We start from the raw sequence: 17,801 nt of genomic DNA on the forward strand, positions 1-17,801 counted from the left end.
CTTTTGTTCAAATCTGATCCAACCTAGCAATGTGCTGTTGTCTCTGCCTGGAGGCTCTTCCAGTCCAATGCCTGGAGAAAGATGCTCAAGAATCTCTGCCCTCCCTGCAGCGGGAATTCCCAGCCCAAGCGAGACCACCTCAGCTTGTCTCCTTCAATGGCCCACGGGGAATGCTAATATGAAAGAGCAGGGAAAAGTCCCTAAGTTTTCTGCCTCTTTTAATTTACATACCATTTTCTTTTTCTCCCTTAGATGGGCAGGCCCCATATAATGAATTTAAGATTCTGACAGCAGGCTTTCATAGAGCAGGGAGAAGTACACCACAGAAATAATTTGCTGATGCTTGGGATTTGCAAGGTGAAAGCCACCAATCCACTGTACATGCACGGGATAGCCTGTCCTCCAGAGAAGCAGCTAATGATTAACTCCTAAATGGATGCAGAAGGGCTGATGAGGGTTTATAACTGCATGTCCTCTGTATCCTTTCTAAAAGGAGAAACAGATGTTACCAACCACCACAGACCTCCATTCCCCAAATCTCTTGCTCTCACTATTACCTTGGGGCAGTGAGTTCCAAAAGCCGAATTAAAAAAAAAACAAAAACAATTTAATTATTTTGCTGGAAGGTTCAGAAAAGGCTCTGGAGCAGAGAGTCAGGGGTTGAACACATTCCTTCACACAGCAACACGTCGTCTGCCTGCTCAGAAGGCAGGAGACAGCACGGGAAAATCCTGCTCCAACGCTGCCTTTTTCTGCTGATAATCAGGGTCTTCAAGACTGCCAGTTCAACTGGAGGAGAGCCCTGGAAAGTCTTCTGCTTTGTCAGCGACACGGCCTCAAGTACAAATCCCATTTCATCTGTCAAAGTACACGCTCTGGATGTTTTCCCTAGCCTTAATTTAAATTTCTAAACAAACACCAGACCCCACCATCTTGTGTGATGGTGAAGAAGTTAATTCTATCGGAGATGTTTGTATTCCCCTTCCCTCCTTTTCTCTCCCACTTTCAATTGATGCCATCTCGATTTAAAATTAAAGTGAGGGGAGGCCATTTCTGAGTCTAGCCTGCAGATATGCATTTGTATGCATTTTCCATCTTTTAACTAAGAAACAGGAGGAAAGAAGATGAAGGGGAGGGGGTGGGGGGGGAAGTTAATTTTGCTAGCAGCCTGCTGCGATATAAATAAAAATAATAGGTACATTTACAGATTTTGAACTTTTTTACAGTCACTGCTGCAAAAAGCAATTTTAATTTATAACCATGGAGTCTTGCAAAACATATAACGAAGACATAATAAAATGGAATGTTTATCCTGTGGCTCCCATTAGACTTCTTCCGTTCGATGGTTGCAACTAATGACTTGTTTTTCCACTTTTGTATTGGAAACCTTATTATTGGGCTGCACAGAGCATACCTTATTTGATTTCCCTAGCAATGCCTGCACCTCTTGCTGAAGCCTGCAATTAGATGCTTATGAAATAATACAAAAAAGCTGCATAATCTCATCTGTGGTCAAAAAAGTCTTTTAAAAAACCCCAGCAAATAAACAAACAACAACAACAAAAAAGAGAAGCCAGCAATAAACCAGTCCTGTTTCTGTAATATTATACTGAATACAATAGACTAATGTTCACTCCAGTGCATGTGTCCTTTTGACTAACCACTTCTATCTGACAACCTTTTTTTGGCAACAGAACACATTGTACTTTTTGGATAATTGACTGTGGAATAGAATGTTGTTTATTCAAAAGCAGGTCACACAGAACTGAGCTTGCAGTTGTCTTTATCCTTTTACCTTTCTTATCTTCATGCTGTTTGAATTTATGCTGAATTTCTTTTAATTACACATATGGCTTTAATTGCTGTGCTGTATGTGCTTCACCAGAAGGTGACCTGATGGTGAAAGGGTAAAGAAAGGTGGGTGGGAAGCTGAATTCAGATTTGAAAGCTATATTTGGATGTATTTATTGGTGAGCAGTCTCAACAGAAACAAACACAAGCACATGCATTTCCAACACTCTCTGTTATCTACAGTTTGCCTGTAATACAACTCTGTTGTTGCACTGTACTTAAAGTCTACTACAAAAACTCATCTACCTCTTGCTCAGTGATGTTGAAATTCAACAGCAGCAAAAGCCCTGGCTTTAAGCATGTCTTGGGGAGCAAGCATCAGGAAAAGCAAGCTCAGGAAAACCCATGTGGAAACACACAGAAATCATGAAAAATCAAGATCACAGGAAGTGCTGTCAAGGAAATGGGTTCAGGAGAAAGTTTTAACTGAAGCATTCATATGAGCTCATGCAAGAATTGATGTGTTTCTAAAGCATGTTCTTAGGAGGAAGCCCACAGGAAGAGAGATCCTGTTGCTTAATAGGAGAAAGGACAGACTTTGATGTGGCAAAGGAAACAGAAAAGCCTTCTTCTAACTCAAGCTGGAGAAGGATGTGCATGGCAGCAGTCTGACGCCGATCGTCAGACCAGGGGAACACCATAGTTGCCTGAGACTTTTAAGTCTGCAAGACGCAAATGAAACTGAGGTTTGCAAGAGTACAATTGTTGCAGGGCACTTCTTCATGGAGATTTCCTCTGTTGTCTGACTTAGACTGAAAAATAAAGCCCGCTGGGCTTCTGGGTGACAGTCTAGAAGAAGGAATTCATCGTTGACATACACAGCAGGAGCTTCCTTGCCCATTTATGCTGGTTTTTTCCATGAAAAATCCAGCAGTTTTCAACTCAAGCTCTCTCACAGCACCAACAGAAAAGAAGGTGATTCATTTAATGAGGGACCAGTTCTTACAAAACTGAAGGAAACCACTGAAAAAATATCCTTCAGGTGTTGATAAAATAGAGTCTAACTAGGCAAAGGGATGAAAATCATTATATCTGATCTGCTGTATTATAGCTCAGGTGTTGTTCCATTTTGCGGATGACTAAAGTAATCCTAATGAGTCAGTTTAAGTTACTGCCAATTCATTTGAGGAAATTTTGTTTGTTTGCTTAGAAAAAGATTTAATTGGGGGGAGGGATGAGTGACACTGACAGTAATAATAATTCATCTGTCTGTGCTGGTGCTAAACAACAGTGTGGAAAATCCTCGCTAATGCTAGATTGATCAGCTAACACACAGCAGCCCCACTCTTCTAATTTGTTTTATGTAGCTGATTTTAGACAGCACATTTCCATCTGGGTTATTTTGAGGATCCATGTAACACTAAGTCACTGCCCTATTAAGCATGGGTAAAGAGGCATATGAATACTACTCTGTTACAAGCAAGATGCAGTTCATCTGCTATTTGTTTTTTTCAGAGAGAATACACTGCATCTGGAACAAAAAAAGAAAATGTGATTGGAAAGTTTAGAGCCCTTAAATTAATTCCCTAGACAGAAAGTTCAGAGTCACTGGATTCATAATACCATGTTATATAACTTGTTCTGGAGCCAGGCAGCTACTAAATGAAATAGTATGAGTTATAAAAACAAAATATTGTTGCGAAAACAATTTTAGGGCTTTATAATTCACCATTATTTTCATTTAAGAACAAAACTGTCAGTATAATTGCAGATTCTGTTTGCCTTGCAGGAGTTCCTTCAGCTTGTGATAGGAAATCTCTTCTTTAAAAAAAAAGTAAACCAAAACCAAACCTTTTTTCTTTTTTCAAACAAAGGCTGCTATTTCTTTTACTATATTGTATCTCCTTATAGTTACTCAGATGTAAATCTTAACAGGAAGCCCAGTAGTTTAGTACCAGAACATTTATATCAGTAAATGTAACCACATATTACCAACCATTTCTTACCATTACTCTTGGAGGGGAAAAAATATTATATCAGCCATTATGAACTACTTTCTACTCTTTATAACTGAATAATTGTTTAAGGTGGAATCCTACATGGCTTGTGCTGCTCACTTAGAACCACAACCATTTTCTAACTTACATGCTCACAGAAATACTAGGCTCAAGAGTCTACTTGTGGACAGCCATGCCTATCAATGGAGAAATGCATCATCTTTTAAACTGTGGAAAGCACCCTGCACAAAGTGGTACTTTAGTAATGAACCATCACTGTACGTGTGCCATTAAGAACTGGATGTATGAGGAGAGACTGAGGGAGCTGGGCTCTTTGGCTTGGAGAGGAGGAGACTGAGAGGTGACCTCATCAATGTTTATAAATAGAATCATAGAATCAATAAGGTTGGAAAAGACCTCAAAGATCATCAAGTCCAACCTGTTCCCCAAGACCTCATGACTACTAAGTTGTGGCACCAAGTGCCACATCCAATCCCCTCTTGAACACCTCCAACGTAACGGGTGAGTCCCAAGAGGATGGGGCCAGGCTCTTGGTGGTGCCCGATGACAGGACAAGAGGCAATGGGTGGAAGTTGAGGCACAGCAAGTTTCACTGTGAGGGTGACAGAACACTGGAACAGGCTGCCCGAGGAGATTGTGGAGTCTCCCTCCCTGGAGATATTCAAAACTCGCCTGGATGCACTCCTGTGTAATGAGGTGTAGATGTTCCTGCTCTGGCAGGGGGGGTTGGACTAGATGATCTTTCAAGGTCCCTTCCATCCCCTGAAATTCTGTGATTCTGATTCTGTGATCAAACCCACAAATACGCTTCATAGAGGTTAGTGTGAAAATCATTCAAATGCAGGATGGTCCACTCCAAAAGACACAGCCAAATATCCCATCACCCAAAGCATCACCACAACATGAGCAGTTCCTTGTCTTGATACTAGCATTCACCATTGGCGTCGTAAGTCCCAAGAATTTCACAACAACAGGGAAGCCTGAGCCCTTTTTACCACAAACAAAAGTGCTGTTCAGCAACACGAAGATGCTTCACATCTCCTCTTTCTCCTCAGCTCTCCTCATCGATCGGTGCCTAAGTCTGGGCAAGTTTCCCTATCCATTCATGTCCTCTCCTCATTGCAATGACACCTCAGAGGTTATTCGACAGAAGAATAGCTTTACCACATGCCCTGATGCTTTGGCTTTGGAAGAATTATAGTGTGATTGGACTGAGTGTGCTTTAAAACAGAGGGAAACAGCTCCTCCAGTAATCAGTAACACCATTATACACAACATCTAGAGTATGCCTAAAAGTTAATTAAGTGGCACTCTCTTTTATGGGTGCTACTTTTTGAACTGAAAGCTGTAAACCAGTAGCAAAGCCAACCATCCTTACCTCATCATGCTGCAGACCAGGTTGCCCATTTAGAGACCTAAGATCGGCTGGCCTCAGGGTTCAGGTAAGCATCATTGCTCAAAAATTAGACAGCTCCCCCTCATCAGATGTTCCCTTCCACCTATAGGTAAATACATGCTTACTACATTTCATGGCCTCAGATACAAAATTCTTAGCTGTTAGACTGCAACATCATCTGGCAGTATCTGCCAAGGTAGACACTTGGTTATCAAGAGTTAAACAGTACAGAAGCAGAGCCCTTAATTAACTTCAAGGTTGCCCCATGCCTTGTCATGTATGAAGGCATTGTCCTCAGCTTATTTTAAGAAGGAGCAAGAAAGAACATCCAGGTATTATGTCAAAAGCCTCTTTCTCAATTATTCCTCTTATATTGCTAACCCATTGTGGCTGGCTAAAGGCTAAAGCTGCAAAAGCTGCATCCTGAAGTTGTAAATTTAAGTTGCTTTCTCAGTATATGCTGACCTGACTTACTCCCATAACTGCAGGCTCGCTGTTATCTTTAACTTCAAGGTAATTGTTTGGCAACTCCTTGCTTCTCTGTTTCAGGAAAACAACTCAAATATGTGACTCCTAAGAGACAAGTCTGATTAATTGCTCTGTCATCATCTGGTTCCTGTTAGTATAAGTCCTTTGCTTAAATAATAAAAGTATAATACAAAGAACAAACAGTCAAGTTCTGCAATGAAAATGCTGAACACATTCCAAGCTAAGAATTGGGCACTTTTAAAAGTTGAGGGTATGAACCAGACTGTGTCAGATTCCTGCAGTCAGGACAAAGACACCATTCTGAAAACATGTCTTGGCACCTCTTGCCAGCACCTTGTCACCTGAAAAATCCTTAAGGAATCCATAGAGATTTTGGTGCAGAGATTTATAATCCCTTGAAGAGGAAAGCAACATTTGTAATGCCACAGACTACCACCAAGCCCTAACTGTGAGCTTCTCGTCTCGCTGTCAGACACCACTGCCTTCTTCCTCTCCTCCTCGTTTTAAGAGAGGCAACAGCATTTAATTTAATCCACCCAGCAGCAATGACAGAGTCAGCAGCTGATACAGAGCTAGTGCTGGTTAGAACTCAGTATTACTGTTTGGTGAAGAATGTCAACATTTTGACATTTCTCGCTATTCTCAGGTTAGAAGGGAACCGAATCTTCTTGGAAGATTTTGAAATGTCACATTGAAATCACAAATTCTATTCTGAATTTTGGAATTTCACTTTTTATTTCATTTTACACGAGCTTCTGTCTTTTAAAAACATTCTTTACATGCCAAAGTAGAACATTTCAAATAAGCCTTTATAATTTTATTTGGGTTTGGTTTATTTGAGCATTTTAAAACTATGGGAAGCTACTTGCCCAGAGCCACAAAAAAACCCAGCACCCTCAGCCATCATTTTACACATTTTGACTCCCACCCAGTGAAAATTTTCAATACATGACTTTAGGAAGAGGACACTTGGGTGGAGATATATTCTGGGGGTGAAGACACTCAGGGGGGTATACAGTATACTCAGGCAGTATACAGCAAGCTGCCTGCCTTTCTCCACAAGCAAGATGAAACACTAAGAAAGAACACATCCCTGTGACAGCAGGAAGGAATCTGGCAGATTGCATTTATTCATCTGCAGAGAACAAAGAATTCCTAGTTGCTAGATCAACAGCAAAGAGCCAGAGCATTAGTCTCCATTCAAACGCAAGTGCCGGAGGTATCTACTTTATGTGAGTGATGGCAGACTGTAAAAACTATTAAACCAGTACAAGAGAAGTGCATCAGTCATAGCATAGGACACTGCTGAGCAGATGTTTCTCAGGCAAAGATGAAGCTTCCAAATGAACATCTCCATCACAGGTATTAACATGGGGGAAAAAACAGCAAAAGCTGTGTAAAATGAGAAACCAGTGAGCAGTCACAGTCCCCTTTAGGGCACTGCAAGTTTTGTGAGGCTGTGTCAGTGCTGGTTGCAGCAGGCAGCAGAAAACCACCACTTCCAGCAGTGCAGAAATGAAACAGTGGTTGAGGTCTGCTAACCATGAGCTGCCACCACCACCTAAACCATGCAAAAAGCATAAGCTGCTTTGTTGATTTGACCTCCCGATTTCCAGCTGTCTCCTCACATCATTTCCATGGCACTCACCTAGGACAGTGCACAACACTGAGGAGCTGTCTGACGGGGTGGTCATGCTCCATACAGGTGTAGAAAAGGACAATGGGACTCATGGCTGAGCTAACCAGGCTAGGGAACCTGTACACTTGTGCCATGCCAGAAAGAACAGACACAGCTACCAAAGGGACATTGCTCTCTTAGTTGTTCCAGCAATTACGCAGCAAAGAAACATGAATTTGGGTGCTGCTCTAAATCTGAGCTACAAGATGCTTCCATCCTCCCCAAACTGGCAGACAGCTCTCAAGGATCATAGAATTGATCTGGTTGGAAAAAACTTCTAAAGATCATTGAGTCCAACCACTGACCTAACACCACCATGAGCATTAAACCATGTCCCAAAGTTGAATTTTTTTGTTACGGTTTCCACCACTGTGGACCAAAGCCAGAAGCTATTCACAAGTGACTTCAGTAGCATCCATCATGGATGCTGAAAATGTGCAGACACCTTTACAAAGGAATGTGGTTCTCAGACCTGGAAGTGTGTTCAGAAGGAGGAAAGAGAATATAAGGGATCTAGGAAGAACAGTCTTCTCAGGTGTCTATGGATGCTACCTCTCAAATACCTCAGGAGTCACATGAGGTCCCTGAATGGTCCACAAAATCATCAGGGAGACATGTCAAAGCACTAACTAGAACCAGTGAAAGGACCCAGACCTACGTGGACATAGCAGAGCTCTCAAAAGGTATTCAGTGTCTTAACCAGTTCAGCACAGAAATATTTGATGATAGCTGAGCTGGTCAGATGTGGGAGTTTTGTCAACTCTGTTTTGGCTACAGGGCAAACTTGCAGGCAATCTCCATGTCAGAAACTGGCTTTGCAATTTTTATTTTCTACTGTGGACATCTTGGTGCCAGAAACCAGCATATGTAATGAGCCACCCTGGTCTTGTGCTCTCTGGCCTTCAGGAGAGGAAAAGTTAAGAGAGAAGCTTTAGACTTTTGACTTGGTCCTAGTGGGCACAGCACCACTGGCAAAAAGCACAAGAGTAGCTGGTCGTGTCACATGTTTCTGTCATGGTCTCATGACAATTCTGCTGCTTCTCTTACAGAAATACCCACCACCTACCACTCAGAGGGGAAAGCTCCTGAGGTTTTTGGCCAGGAATGCCTTTGAAGCACGTGAAGGTTTAAATGAGGACAAGCACTCCACCAATTCATTGCCTAGCTAGGGCTTGGGCATTAATGCTAGACGGGGTGCTACAAAAGACTAAAACACACAGAGGTTTCACATGCATGACTCTCACTTCCATAGCTGGCTCAAGGACAGAGTGCAACAAAGCATTGTGTATGAGTAAAAATCATTGTTCTCAGTGAGCCTTAAGAACCAGTACAGATTATTAGCTGTTCTCATACCAATCCAGATTTATTTTGGATCAGCAGCGACTTCAACGTGATTAGTAAGCAGCAAAAAAACACAGAGCCACAATACCATGAACCTCTTCCTAGCCAGAATGCAAAACATAAACATTTTGTTTCAAACCCTTTAAACCTCCTAAACCAATTCAATTAAAAAAACCTCCACACCCAAAAAACCTTTCACAGTGATGGATCACGGTATGTATTAAAGACCACAAACTCCTAATCTGAGGTGGATTTGTTACGACATCCTTAGTATTTTGCACACAAAGTGCACTCAGAATTAAGAATTGCACTTTTTGGAATACATTTTGAAATAGCTTTATATTTTAAGATCACTTCCTTGCAAGAAGAAAAATTTCTACAGGTCTTCTTGCATTTTGTGTGTGATGCATTAATGCTTGCTTCTTACTCTCATTTCTCAAATCAGTTTCTGTAAGTGAAAGGCCTCAAATCAATACTGAAAAAGCAAAACACTACAAAATACAGAAGCCAGTTGTGTGTAGGAAAATATGTTAAAATTCACACTGTAGCCCACAAAGTCATACTGCAATTCTCCCAATCAAATACCAGGCTCTAACATAGCCTTCATTTTTTTTCTCCCTTTAAATAAAATCATTCCAAAAGTTGATTTTATGAATGAATTAGTCTGCAAAGGAAGAGAACAGCATGTGGTAAACCAGGACAACACTGCTTCACTGGCAAAGCAGACAGTGTTTTATTATTGAGTCTTCTCTGTTAGCCTGCAAGATCACCCTCGGTTCTTCACCAATTAAACTATGCGTGTTCCGAAGCAGCAATCAAACAGAGACTGCTACCAGTATGTTACAGAAGAGCTGGAAGCTCAAAAGTGAAATAGGTAATAGCATAGATATTTATCAAGCTGGAAAGGAATGGAAGTTCTGGAGGAATCTATCAGCAAGCAGGTAATGCTCTGTTTTGCAGAAGAACTGAAATTACAGAGAGAGATAAGAAGTACTTCTGCATGTGTATCTGCAAGTGTCACACGTGCGCACACAAAAATACATACGTATATACATAAGTGAAACCCCAAACTTGAGCTAAATGAAATTGTCCCTCCAGCTTTGTAATGCAAATGAGACTAACAGGCTTGTGCTGCTGGTGGTTCGAGATGATTTGCGTTTCCATAGAGATGCTGACTGAAATAATTTAAATTTTTTATATATATAAACCTACTTGTATCTATACAAGTCTAAATATGGATCTGCTGTACCTCAGCAATTCCTCAGTAACTCCGCTGGAACCACAATGATTTACACCAGTCAAGGCCATGTGCAAATTCTGTGTCTTTCACAACTTTCCAGTCTAAAGCTCTGTTTCAAGTACATTCAGAGCTGAGAGCGTATTACTTCTCTCTCCACTTCTAGCTTCTCGGTAAGGAAGGGGAAGAAAAGAGAAAAAGATAATATTTCAAAGAGTTTTCTAATTTATTGCCCCCTCTAAACTGCCTGAAGAAACATCTTTGCCTTCAAAAGTTCCCACTGTCAGGAAATCTGGAAGCCAGGGAAAACAGTCTGTGCACTGCTAGTGAAGGAAATGCCAAAAGGACAGATTTTCTGGTTTGTGTCAGAAGCATTTTCCCCTTTCCCTGTGAGTAACCACAAGCTGGAGAGCAGAGTTGTGCTGAAATGTGTCACAGTGGGCTTGGGCAGTGATGGTTTCACTGCCTCCCTACCCGGGCTTGGCCACCTTCCACCTTCAGTGGAGCCTAAGCTTATCATATGCTATGAGGACTCCACAAGGCTAAAGTGCTTATATCACTCCGGAAAAGTTTAAAGATGGCCAACAGCAGAAGTGACAAAAGATGGCCAGGGTCAAAGTTTGGGCAGAAAAACCAGGCAGACCAATTGAACTTTCTATTTCAAATCGACTTTGCCCTATGAGGTCCGGGCACCAGTTCAGAGTGGAGGGAAGCCGTTCGGTGTACCACCACCTGAGAGGAAAATCAGTGCTGAGCTCTGTGGGAACTCATTTCCATGTGGTTTCAGCAATAAGTGATTTTTGAACAGTGACACGCCAGAGGTCAACCTCTGCAATCACTCTGAACCACAATCAAAACCAGCCTTGTGTCTACCTCCTATCTGCTTGAGAAGAGGAAGGATTTGTCTGGTGAACCAGAGGTGTCCACAAGCACACAGAGCAGAAGCTCACACCCAGCCTCTCACTTGATCGTGGGAGGGCCCAGAAGGGAAGACCCAGGTGCAGCAACACTGTATGGGCTACAGCTAGTGAGCTCCATAGGTAATGGCATGTCAGAAGGGTGACAACACCATCTCACCCTTTGAGGCTGACAGCATTTCTAAGTTCTGCAAAAGCCTCTTTTCAAAGCAGACAACCATTCCTTATTTCAACCTTTTAAGAAGCTATACAGAGGGAGACCTGTCCCAACCCCATCAGGCAGCATTTAACCTCCACCACCACCTTCTGGAGAGGGTCCCAGGGCATATTTGGTTGTGTGGGCCCCTGCTCCCCCCGGGAGGACAGTGAGTGCACATCTCCTACCTTTTGCTGCAGTGATGGTGGCTGCGGGGCCAGCACTGGCTCAGTGATGTAGGTCTTCTTCATGCCAGATGGCTGGTAGAGCCCAGGAGGAGCCTGGCCCATGGTGTTACTAGTGGGATACGCCGGCTCAGCCTTCCAGGAGCTTTGTGGTACATAGGGTGCTTCAGAACCGTTCCTGCCCCCGTACCCCTCATAGTAGGGGTTCTGGTAGCGGCCTTGCGGAGGTGCATAGCCATAGGTGGGCTCCGAGGGCCGGGCGGGTGGTGGGGCATAGCCATAGTCAGGCCCGTGGGTCTGTGGAGGGCCATACTGCGGGGCGCCGGGCGGGCGAGCTGGCAAGGGAGCATAGGGCTGGCTGGGCCCGAGGCTGCCATAGTGCGTGGGCTGCGGGCCGGGCAGCTGGTAGTGCGGGCTGGGCTGTGCCGTCCTCACCTGCACGTTGAAAGCCGGGCGGCTGGGGGTGGATGCTGTAGTGTAGGAGGCTGGCACCGGCTGCGGCTTCAGGGTCCCAACAGGAGTGACTGGGATGGGCGCCGGCTGCCCCGCACCCTTGGTGGTGGACTTCTTGGTGGCAGTGAGGGGAGGCTGGTTAGGGATGATCATCCGCTTGTGGCCAGTGACAGGCGTGGACACAGATGGGGTGGTGGTGGCAGAGCTGCTCAAGGTCCCAGAACCCTAGGGAGCAAGGAGGATAGCAACAGTGTCAGCAGGAGGGGGAACTCTGGTGTCAGGTCAAGCAGCAAGAGGTTAAGTAGAATTATAAGGGTTTACAGCAGCATCTGTGCAGAAACCCAAACTGCTTAGGAAAGCAGGAATGTACCTGAGACCACACGTTATGAGACGATAATAGCAACCTTTCCCCACTCTGACAGAACAGGGACAGCTCCACAGCAGCCAAGCAGAACTGCCACGCTAGTGTTTTGTCTCCTTAGGGTTTTCTCCTCTGCCTCAAAACAAACAAACTAAAAAGCAATAAATGCAAGCAAAAGGGGGACTCACTGGAGAATAATTAGGGGAAAATCTACATGTTCCTGTGAAAATGAGAGTTTTGAAAAAGAGAGGAAAGGAGATTAGAGTCTCTATAGAGGCAGCAAAACGGGATGACCTGAAAGCACATCCTAAGCCGTAAGAATTAACTTGGATCAAAGCAAAACGCAGAGGTGTCTCTGCCCCTGGCTCTGCTCCTAAGCACTGCTGGTTGAAAGCCTGAAGTGACCCCAGTGAAGGCAAATGTTACGCATGGCTCATTAAAGGGCAGAAAGCAGGTCAGGATTCCTGAGAGCTTCAGAAGTCAGCTCCCACCATGGCAGCCATGTAACCCTGCACCAGTGCCCCAGGCACACCAGTGCTTGGGCAGCCAGGGAAGAAGTTCACAGCAAGCTCCAGTGCTTCCTGCACCTTGGCAACCAAATGAAGATATAGTGCAGTGACACTGCCCTAATAGGCATTGTACATCCTTCTGTCAAATGTGCTTGTTTGTCTGGTTTTACCTCTTATTTAAATCCCATGCCCAAAAGCACTGATGTGAAAGGCCATCTTTGTTATAAAGAGCTAACCATGTGAAATAGTTTTGGAAGGAAACTGATGATCACTCTTAAGACTTTTCAATATATTGAAGGAGAAAAAAGTTGAATTTCTGGAGTTTAGAATTAGGTACAATTTCTTGCCTCCAGAAATCCTCCTGTATTCTGAAAGATGCACTGAAGTCAAGACATGCAACTGAACAGCATTTCTTTGCTGTTGCACTGAACATGACATTTGTGTGAGGTTATATCCCATCCAAACCTAGTGCACCAGACTTGATCTCACCCATGATCTACTTGGTAACCTACAAGTTCAGAGTCAGATCAGCTTAGCCCTCACTGATGGTTTTGTTCATGCAATGGCACGTGCCACCTTTACCTAAATGAACAACCTTGCACTTGTCCCCAGGCGTTCCTACTTTATGCAGGCACCCTGAGCCCTACCTACTTCCCCATCACTCTCTTGCTGGGACCACTGGGCATAGGGGAGAGCAGCGGGGGCTCATTGGGACGCACCGTGCAGAAGCTCTACCCACGCCAGAGAAATCCTCTGCCTGGTCAGCAGGTGGCGGCAGTAAATTGCTGCCAAACCAACCCAGGCCAGAGGTCGGAAAGGAACATCAGCCACCCATTTCTCTGAGCCTCCAAGGATACCAAACTCGCCTTCCGTGGAAGGAGCAAGCAAGGCAGACACCCTCCCTCCACAACATATGGCAACCATTACGTATGAAGCAAAGGCAGATAAAGAGCAAGCTGCTCACCTTCTAGTCCACAGCCCACAAGCAAGTTTAGCAAAGAAAAAAGGAAGCTCTACCACCCAACTGGCAGCTCTTCTCTGGTGACATGCATAAACATTTTTGCTGATGCACTGGTAAAGATCTTACTTCTGCAATCAAACAACTTTCCAACAAAGTAAACATCCCATGAGGAATCACTACAAATCAACATAAAAACAGGCAAACAAGAGCATCAGTGTATCTTGAGACGTAAAAGGTGTGTTGGCAGAGGTAGGGAATAGTAAGGTGGCAAATTTCTGCTGGAGAATAAAGCATCTCACTGTATTCAAAACCTGACCTTGATGACAGATCCATGACAAGGCAGTACATAGACAGAACTGAAGACATTTTGAACCTAAGAGCAAAGAGGAGCTGAAACATGTCTCAATTGAACTGCAAGGGTAGACACAGGTTAAGGGTCTGTAACCCTCTGTTAATACTGCTTGATTCTTCTATGTCTGAAACACCTGATGAGGAGCAAGCATCCCTTCATCCCAGCATCAGAACAAAACTGCACTCACTGCTAGCAAGAAAATTTACTTTGTCAGCCTTTTCTCCCATGTAAGCTTGGCATTTGTGCTCAGGAGTGCTAGAAAACTTCCCATTTCCTCATCTATTTCATTCCTGTAAATGACAGCAGTTTGTCCACTTACTGTAATGGGATGAAAGGTCCACAACAAGGCAGTGTGTAATTACAACCATAAAAGTACTTTTCTTTTCCATCTGAAGAGGGAGAAGGTAGATAATGGTTTTAAAGCCTATTCGGAGGCAGGGGGAAAGACCAAACCAAAACAACAGAACAGAGCTCTATTCATCATGTCTTATGTTTCTGAAGACAGACTCTGGAGGCAGGTGGTAACAGACCACAAGTAAAGCTCATGCAATGGAAATCTGTTCCATCCTAAGAACCAAAGGACTTCAATATTACATATAAACATCCACGTAACACTTCACTTAATGTTAATTCCAATCTCCTGCCCTGGAATGCACCTTAGGAATGAATGATAAACCCTTTATCCAAAAAAGCCCTTACTGCCTTCAGATGGGAACTTTGGTGCCCAGGCCAGAGTCCAACCATTGCTAACAACTTCATAGCAAAGGCTCAAGCTAACAAGTACTGGCTGCATTGTGGCCTTCAAACCACAGGCTGCCTTGAGGAGGAGGAAGTTTGCATCAGTAGGAGTCCCCAGAGGCACACAGTGTGACTCATTCTGAATTCCTCTGAGGGCACTGGGCAAGTGTGTGATGAAAGCTGGGCTTTAAGGGAAGGAAGATGGTGTAAGGTTAGTTAACATGGTATAGTAGAGAAACAGGACAAGTTAAAGGGAATTCAACATGACTGGAGCACTGATGATTTATGAGGACATAAAAAGAAACTTTGGCCGTAGCTCTTGAGCACAGGTGAGGTATCACCATAAATCCTTTGCCCTTTTGCCTGACAGATGGATGGCCACAGTCTGCATGTCCAGCCACGCTCTCAAATATCGCCCCAGGCTCTAAATTATTAATGGATTAAGAAAATACTTTATAAATGCACATAAACTATGGACAAGATTCCTGCTCTGAGGATGGGAATGTGCAGAAGGAGGAGAAAAGGGTGCTCAGATGCCACAGGGAAGAGTGATTTCAGCAGATGTCTGGAAGCTGCAAGGAGGAGGGATGGATGCGGCTATAAAGATGCCAGGTAGATGGAGAGGTAGTAATGAAAGAAAGCTGGAAAGTGCTACCTATATCACAGTCCTAGCAAAACAGATGACTGCCAGAAATGTTTCCAAATGAGTCCACAGAACTTCTACCAGCACAATGAAGCAGACTCATCCAGCAGCACATTGAAGTGACAGCTCAGAAGCATGAATACAAGTAGAAACAGAAGAAAGAAAAAGGAGAAAGACAAGGAGTGGATTCAGAGCAGTACAGGCAACCCTTCCTCCAGCAGCTCCTGGACAGCTCATTTCAAACCCATATTGCATTTGTGATTATCACAGCCAAGCACACTCTCTGACATCCTCTGAGGGCTGTTTTCAGAGGAAGACAGGCTTTCCTCTTCTCACCATGCACTAGATGAAACTGTCTGACACACTTTGCAAGTGCAAATCAGAACCACGCTACTTACCATCAACCTCTTCTTGCAAATTCATATTTGCAAAGAGCAAGTAAACTAGAAACCCCAGGTGCTGATAATGCAGAGTTGTTAAGAGAAACCAAAGTAGGAAGAAGTTAGATTCAGACCCTCATCTACCACAAGCATTATAATACGTTTTTAATTATTATTTTTTAATGGGGAAAGCACAAGAGCCTTGTTTAAATACAAATGGAAGTGCCTAAGTGTACTGCCTCCTCTACAAACCCAGCAGTTCAAATGAAGGTGAACTACTACTGACAAAATCAAGTAGAACTCAATGTGGGAGGTAAAAAAATCCAACCAAACAAAAAACCCCACAACACTTCTATGAAAAGTTGCCACGTGTAACCGTGAAGGGAATCATTTTGCCTGCTATCTCCTGCCCTGTCTTTCTAAATGCAGTGTAATGCTATAAACATTTACAGGAGTTTCTTGTACCAAGGAGAAGTCCGTGGTGTTGTGATAAACCCCTGCTGCCCTAGAGGTCTGACTATCAAAGCTGGGTATCTGGATTCAAAGCTACCCTCATGGGGAAACTCAAAATCCTGAGCATCTGTGTGGTTCCTCATTCCATAGAAATTATTTATGTAGAGCTTAAATTAAATTCAATGTATACCTGCAACTGAAAAGTGATCGCATAGTTACTAGGGATGAAGCCTGTTCTTCTACAGAAACTAGCCTACAATTTTGTGCTATTTGTGGGGATTAAAACTTAAAAAGGGTACAGAATAATGACAGTCTACAGCAGGAGCATGATTCTGTATGATCAGCTGGAACCCTTATAAAAAGGCCTTCATTCTCCTTTTATTTTGTGCATTTGAAGTGTATGTTCTATAGAATCCCTTCAGTTACTCAGTTTCACAGACTGGATCAAAAACACCAACACGAAGTTTATCACATTCTATTCAATTCTCCAGGTATTTTTCATAAAGGTACCCTTGAATAGCTTTAGCCCTTTAGCTGTCAAATGATCACATATAAAGATGCATTACTCCAGCTCAGTGGTTTTCAACCTTTATGCTCAGCAGCCCCCAAATGTTTTCAGGAGAGGTGAGTTGCTCTATGGAGAGAGTTAATCTACTGACAATAAACATGGTTTTTTTTAAGTTACCTTTCACTGACTTCTTAGTTACTTCAGGAGCGGTGCATAGACAGCTGAGGTTTGTAGAGCACAGGCTGAGAATCACAGTTCTAGCTGAGGCTGCCTTTTAACAAACATTTCAGTCCCTGCTCCAGGATAGGAGCAGTGACCTCTTTTTCAAAAGGCAGCAACCTGGCAACTACTGGTGAGCCAAAGCCAGGACACAGAGTTTCCAGGGGGCTGCTAGTTCTTAGTGCTGGCGCCACATCTTTCTTCCTACCTCAGCCACTCTTTTGTATTGTCCACCAGCACAAGCTGGATTGACAGACAGGGCCAGCTCAGGCATGTGCTAGCTGAAATCTTTTCAGTATCACTTGGTGGTGGTGACAGTTGTAGGCCTAGGTGGGAAAGACAGTGAAGGGTGGGAAAATAACTTGGTTTCTCCTGAAGCTGCAATTGGCATTCACCTTGCCTAGCTGGAGGTGCCTAAAGTTCTCTGTGAAATGCGTCTCCACAGGGTCATTTATGCTACTCTAATATCAAAGCCTAAAACAGAGGAGATGAATCATCCACTGGGAGAATCACTTCACTCCACTGACTGTGAAAGCAGCATATAAAAAGTCAAGTCACTGAATATTTAGACAGCACAAGTTAGTGGAGACAAATTCCACAATAAGAGGTAATTTTAACATGACTGTAAGAAGCACAGATATCTTTTCCCTGTATTAAGTGCACTGCCACTCAAGCTCAGCTAGTGCTGAACACCAAGGGATTTCTGAGTGTCAGCAGCTCAATCAGCCAGGATGCTGCCACACAGTGCAGCCAATGCAAGACCAAGAGGCTGGGCTGCAAAGGCATTTCCAGCATGTGAAGGGGGTTGACACAGGTGAGCCATCCTTTCTCATCTCCTTTTCCACTGCCATGCTGAATAATGGTTCCCACTGGAACTAGAGCTGCTGCCTTGCCAGGAGCAGTGGCTAGGCTGAGCATCCCTCCTGTCTGAAGCAGCAGGAGCAGGGAGGTCATTCTGCCCTGTACTCAGCACTGG

The 17,801-nt window shown here is 43.7% G+C and overlaps 1 protein-coding gene across 1 annotated transcript in view; it reads right to left on the minus strand.

Moving 5' to 3' along the window:
• LPP (LIM domain containing preferred translocation partner in lipoma) overlaps positions 1-17,801 on the minus strand; it is a 347,427-nt gene that overhangs the window by 113,811 nt on the left and 215,815 nt on the right. Inside the window, exon 7 of the mRNA XM_054166899.1 lies at positions 11,252-11,926. Coding sequence (XP_054022874.1) covers positions 11,252-11,926 — 675 coding nt within the window. The remainder of the gene's footprint in view (positions 1-11,251; positions 11,927-17,801) is intronic.

This window comes from Dryobates pubescens, chromosome 13 (assembly GCF_014839835.1).
Source record: "Dryobates pubescens isolate bDryPub1 chromosome 13, bDryPub1.pri, whole genome shotgun sequence".
NCBI classification, from domain to species: Eukaryota; Metazoa; Chordata; class Aves; order Piciformes; family Picidae; genus Dryobates; species Dryobates pubescens.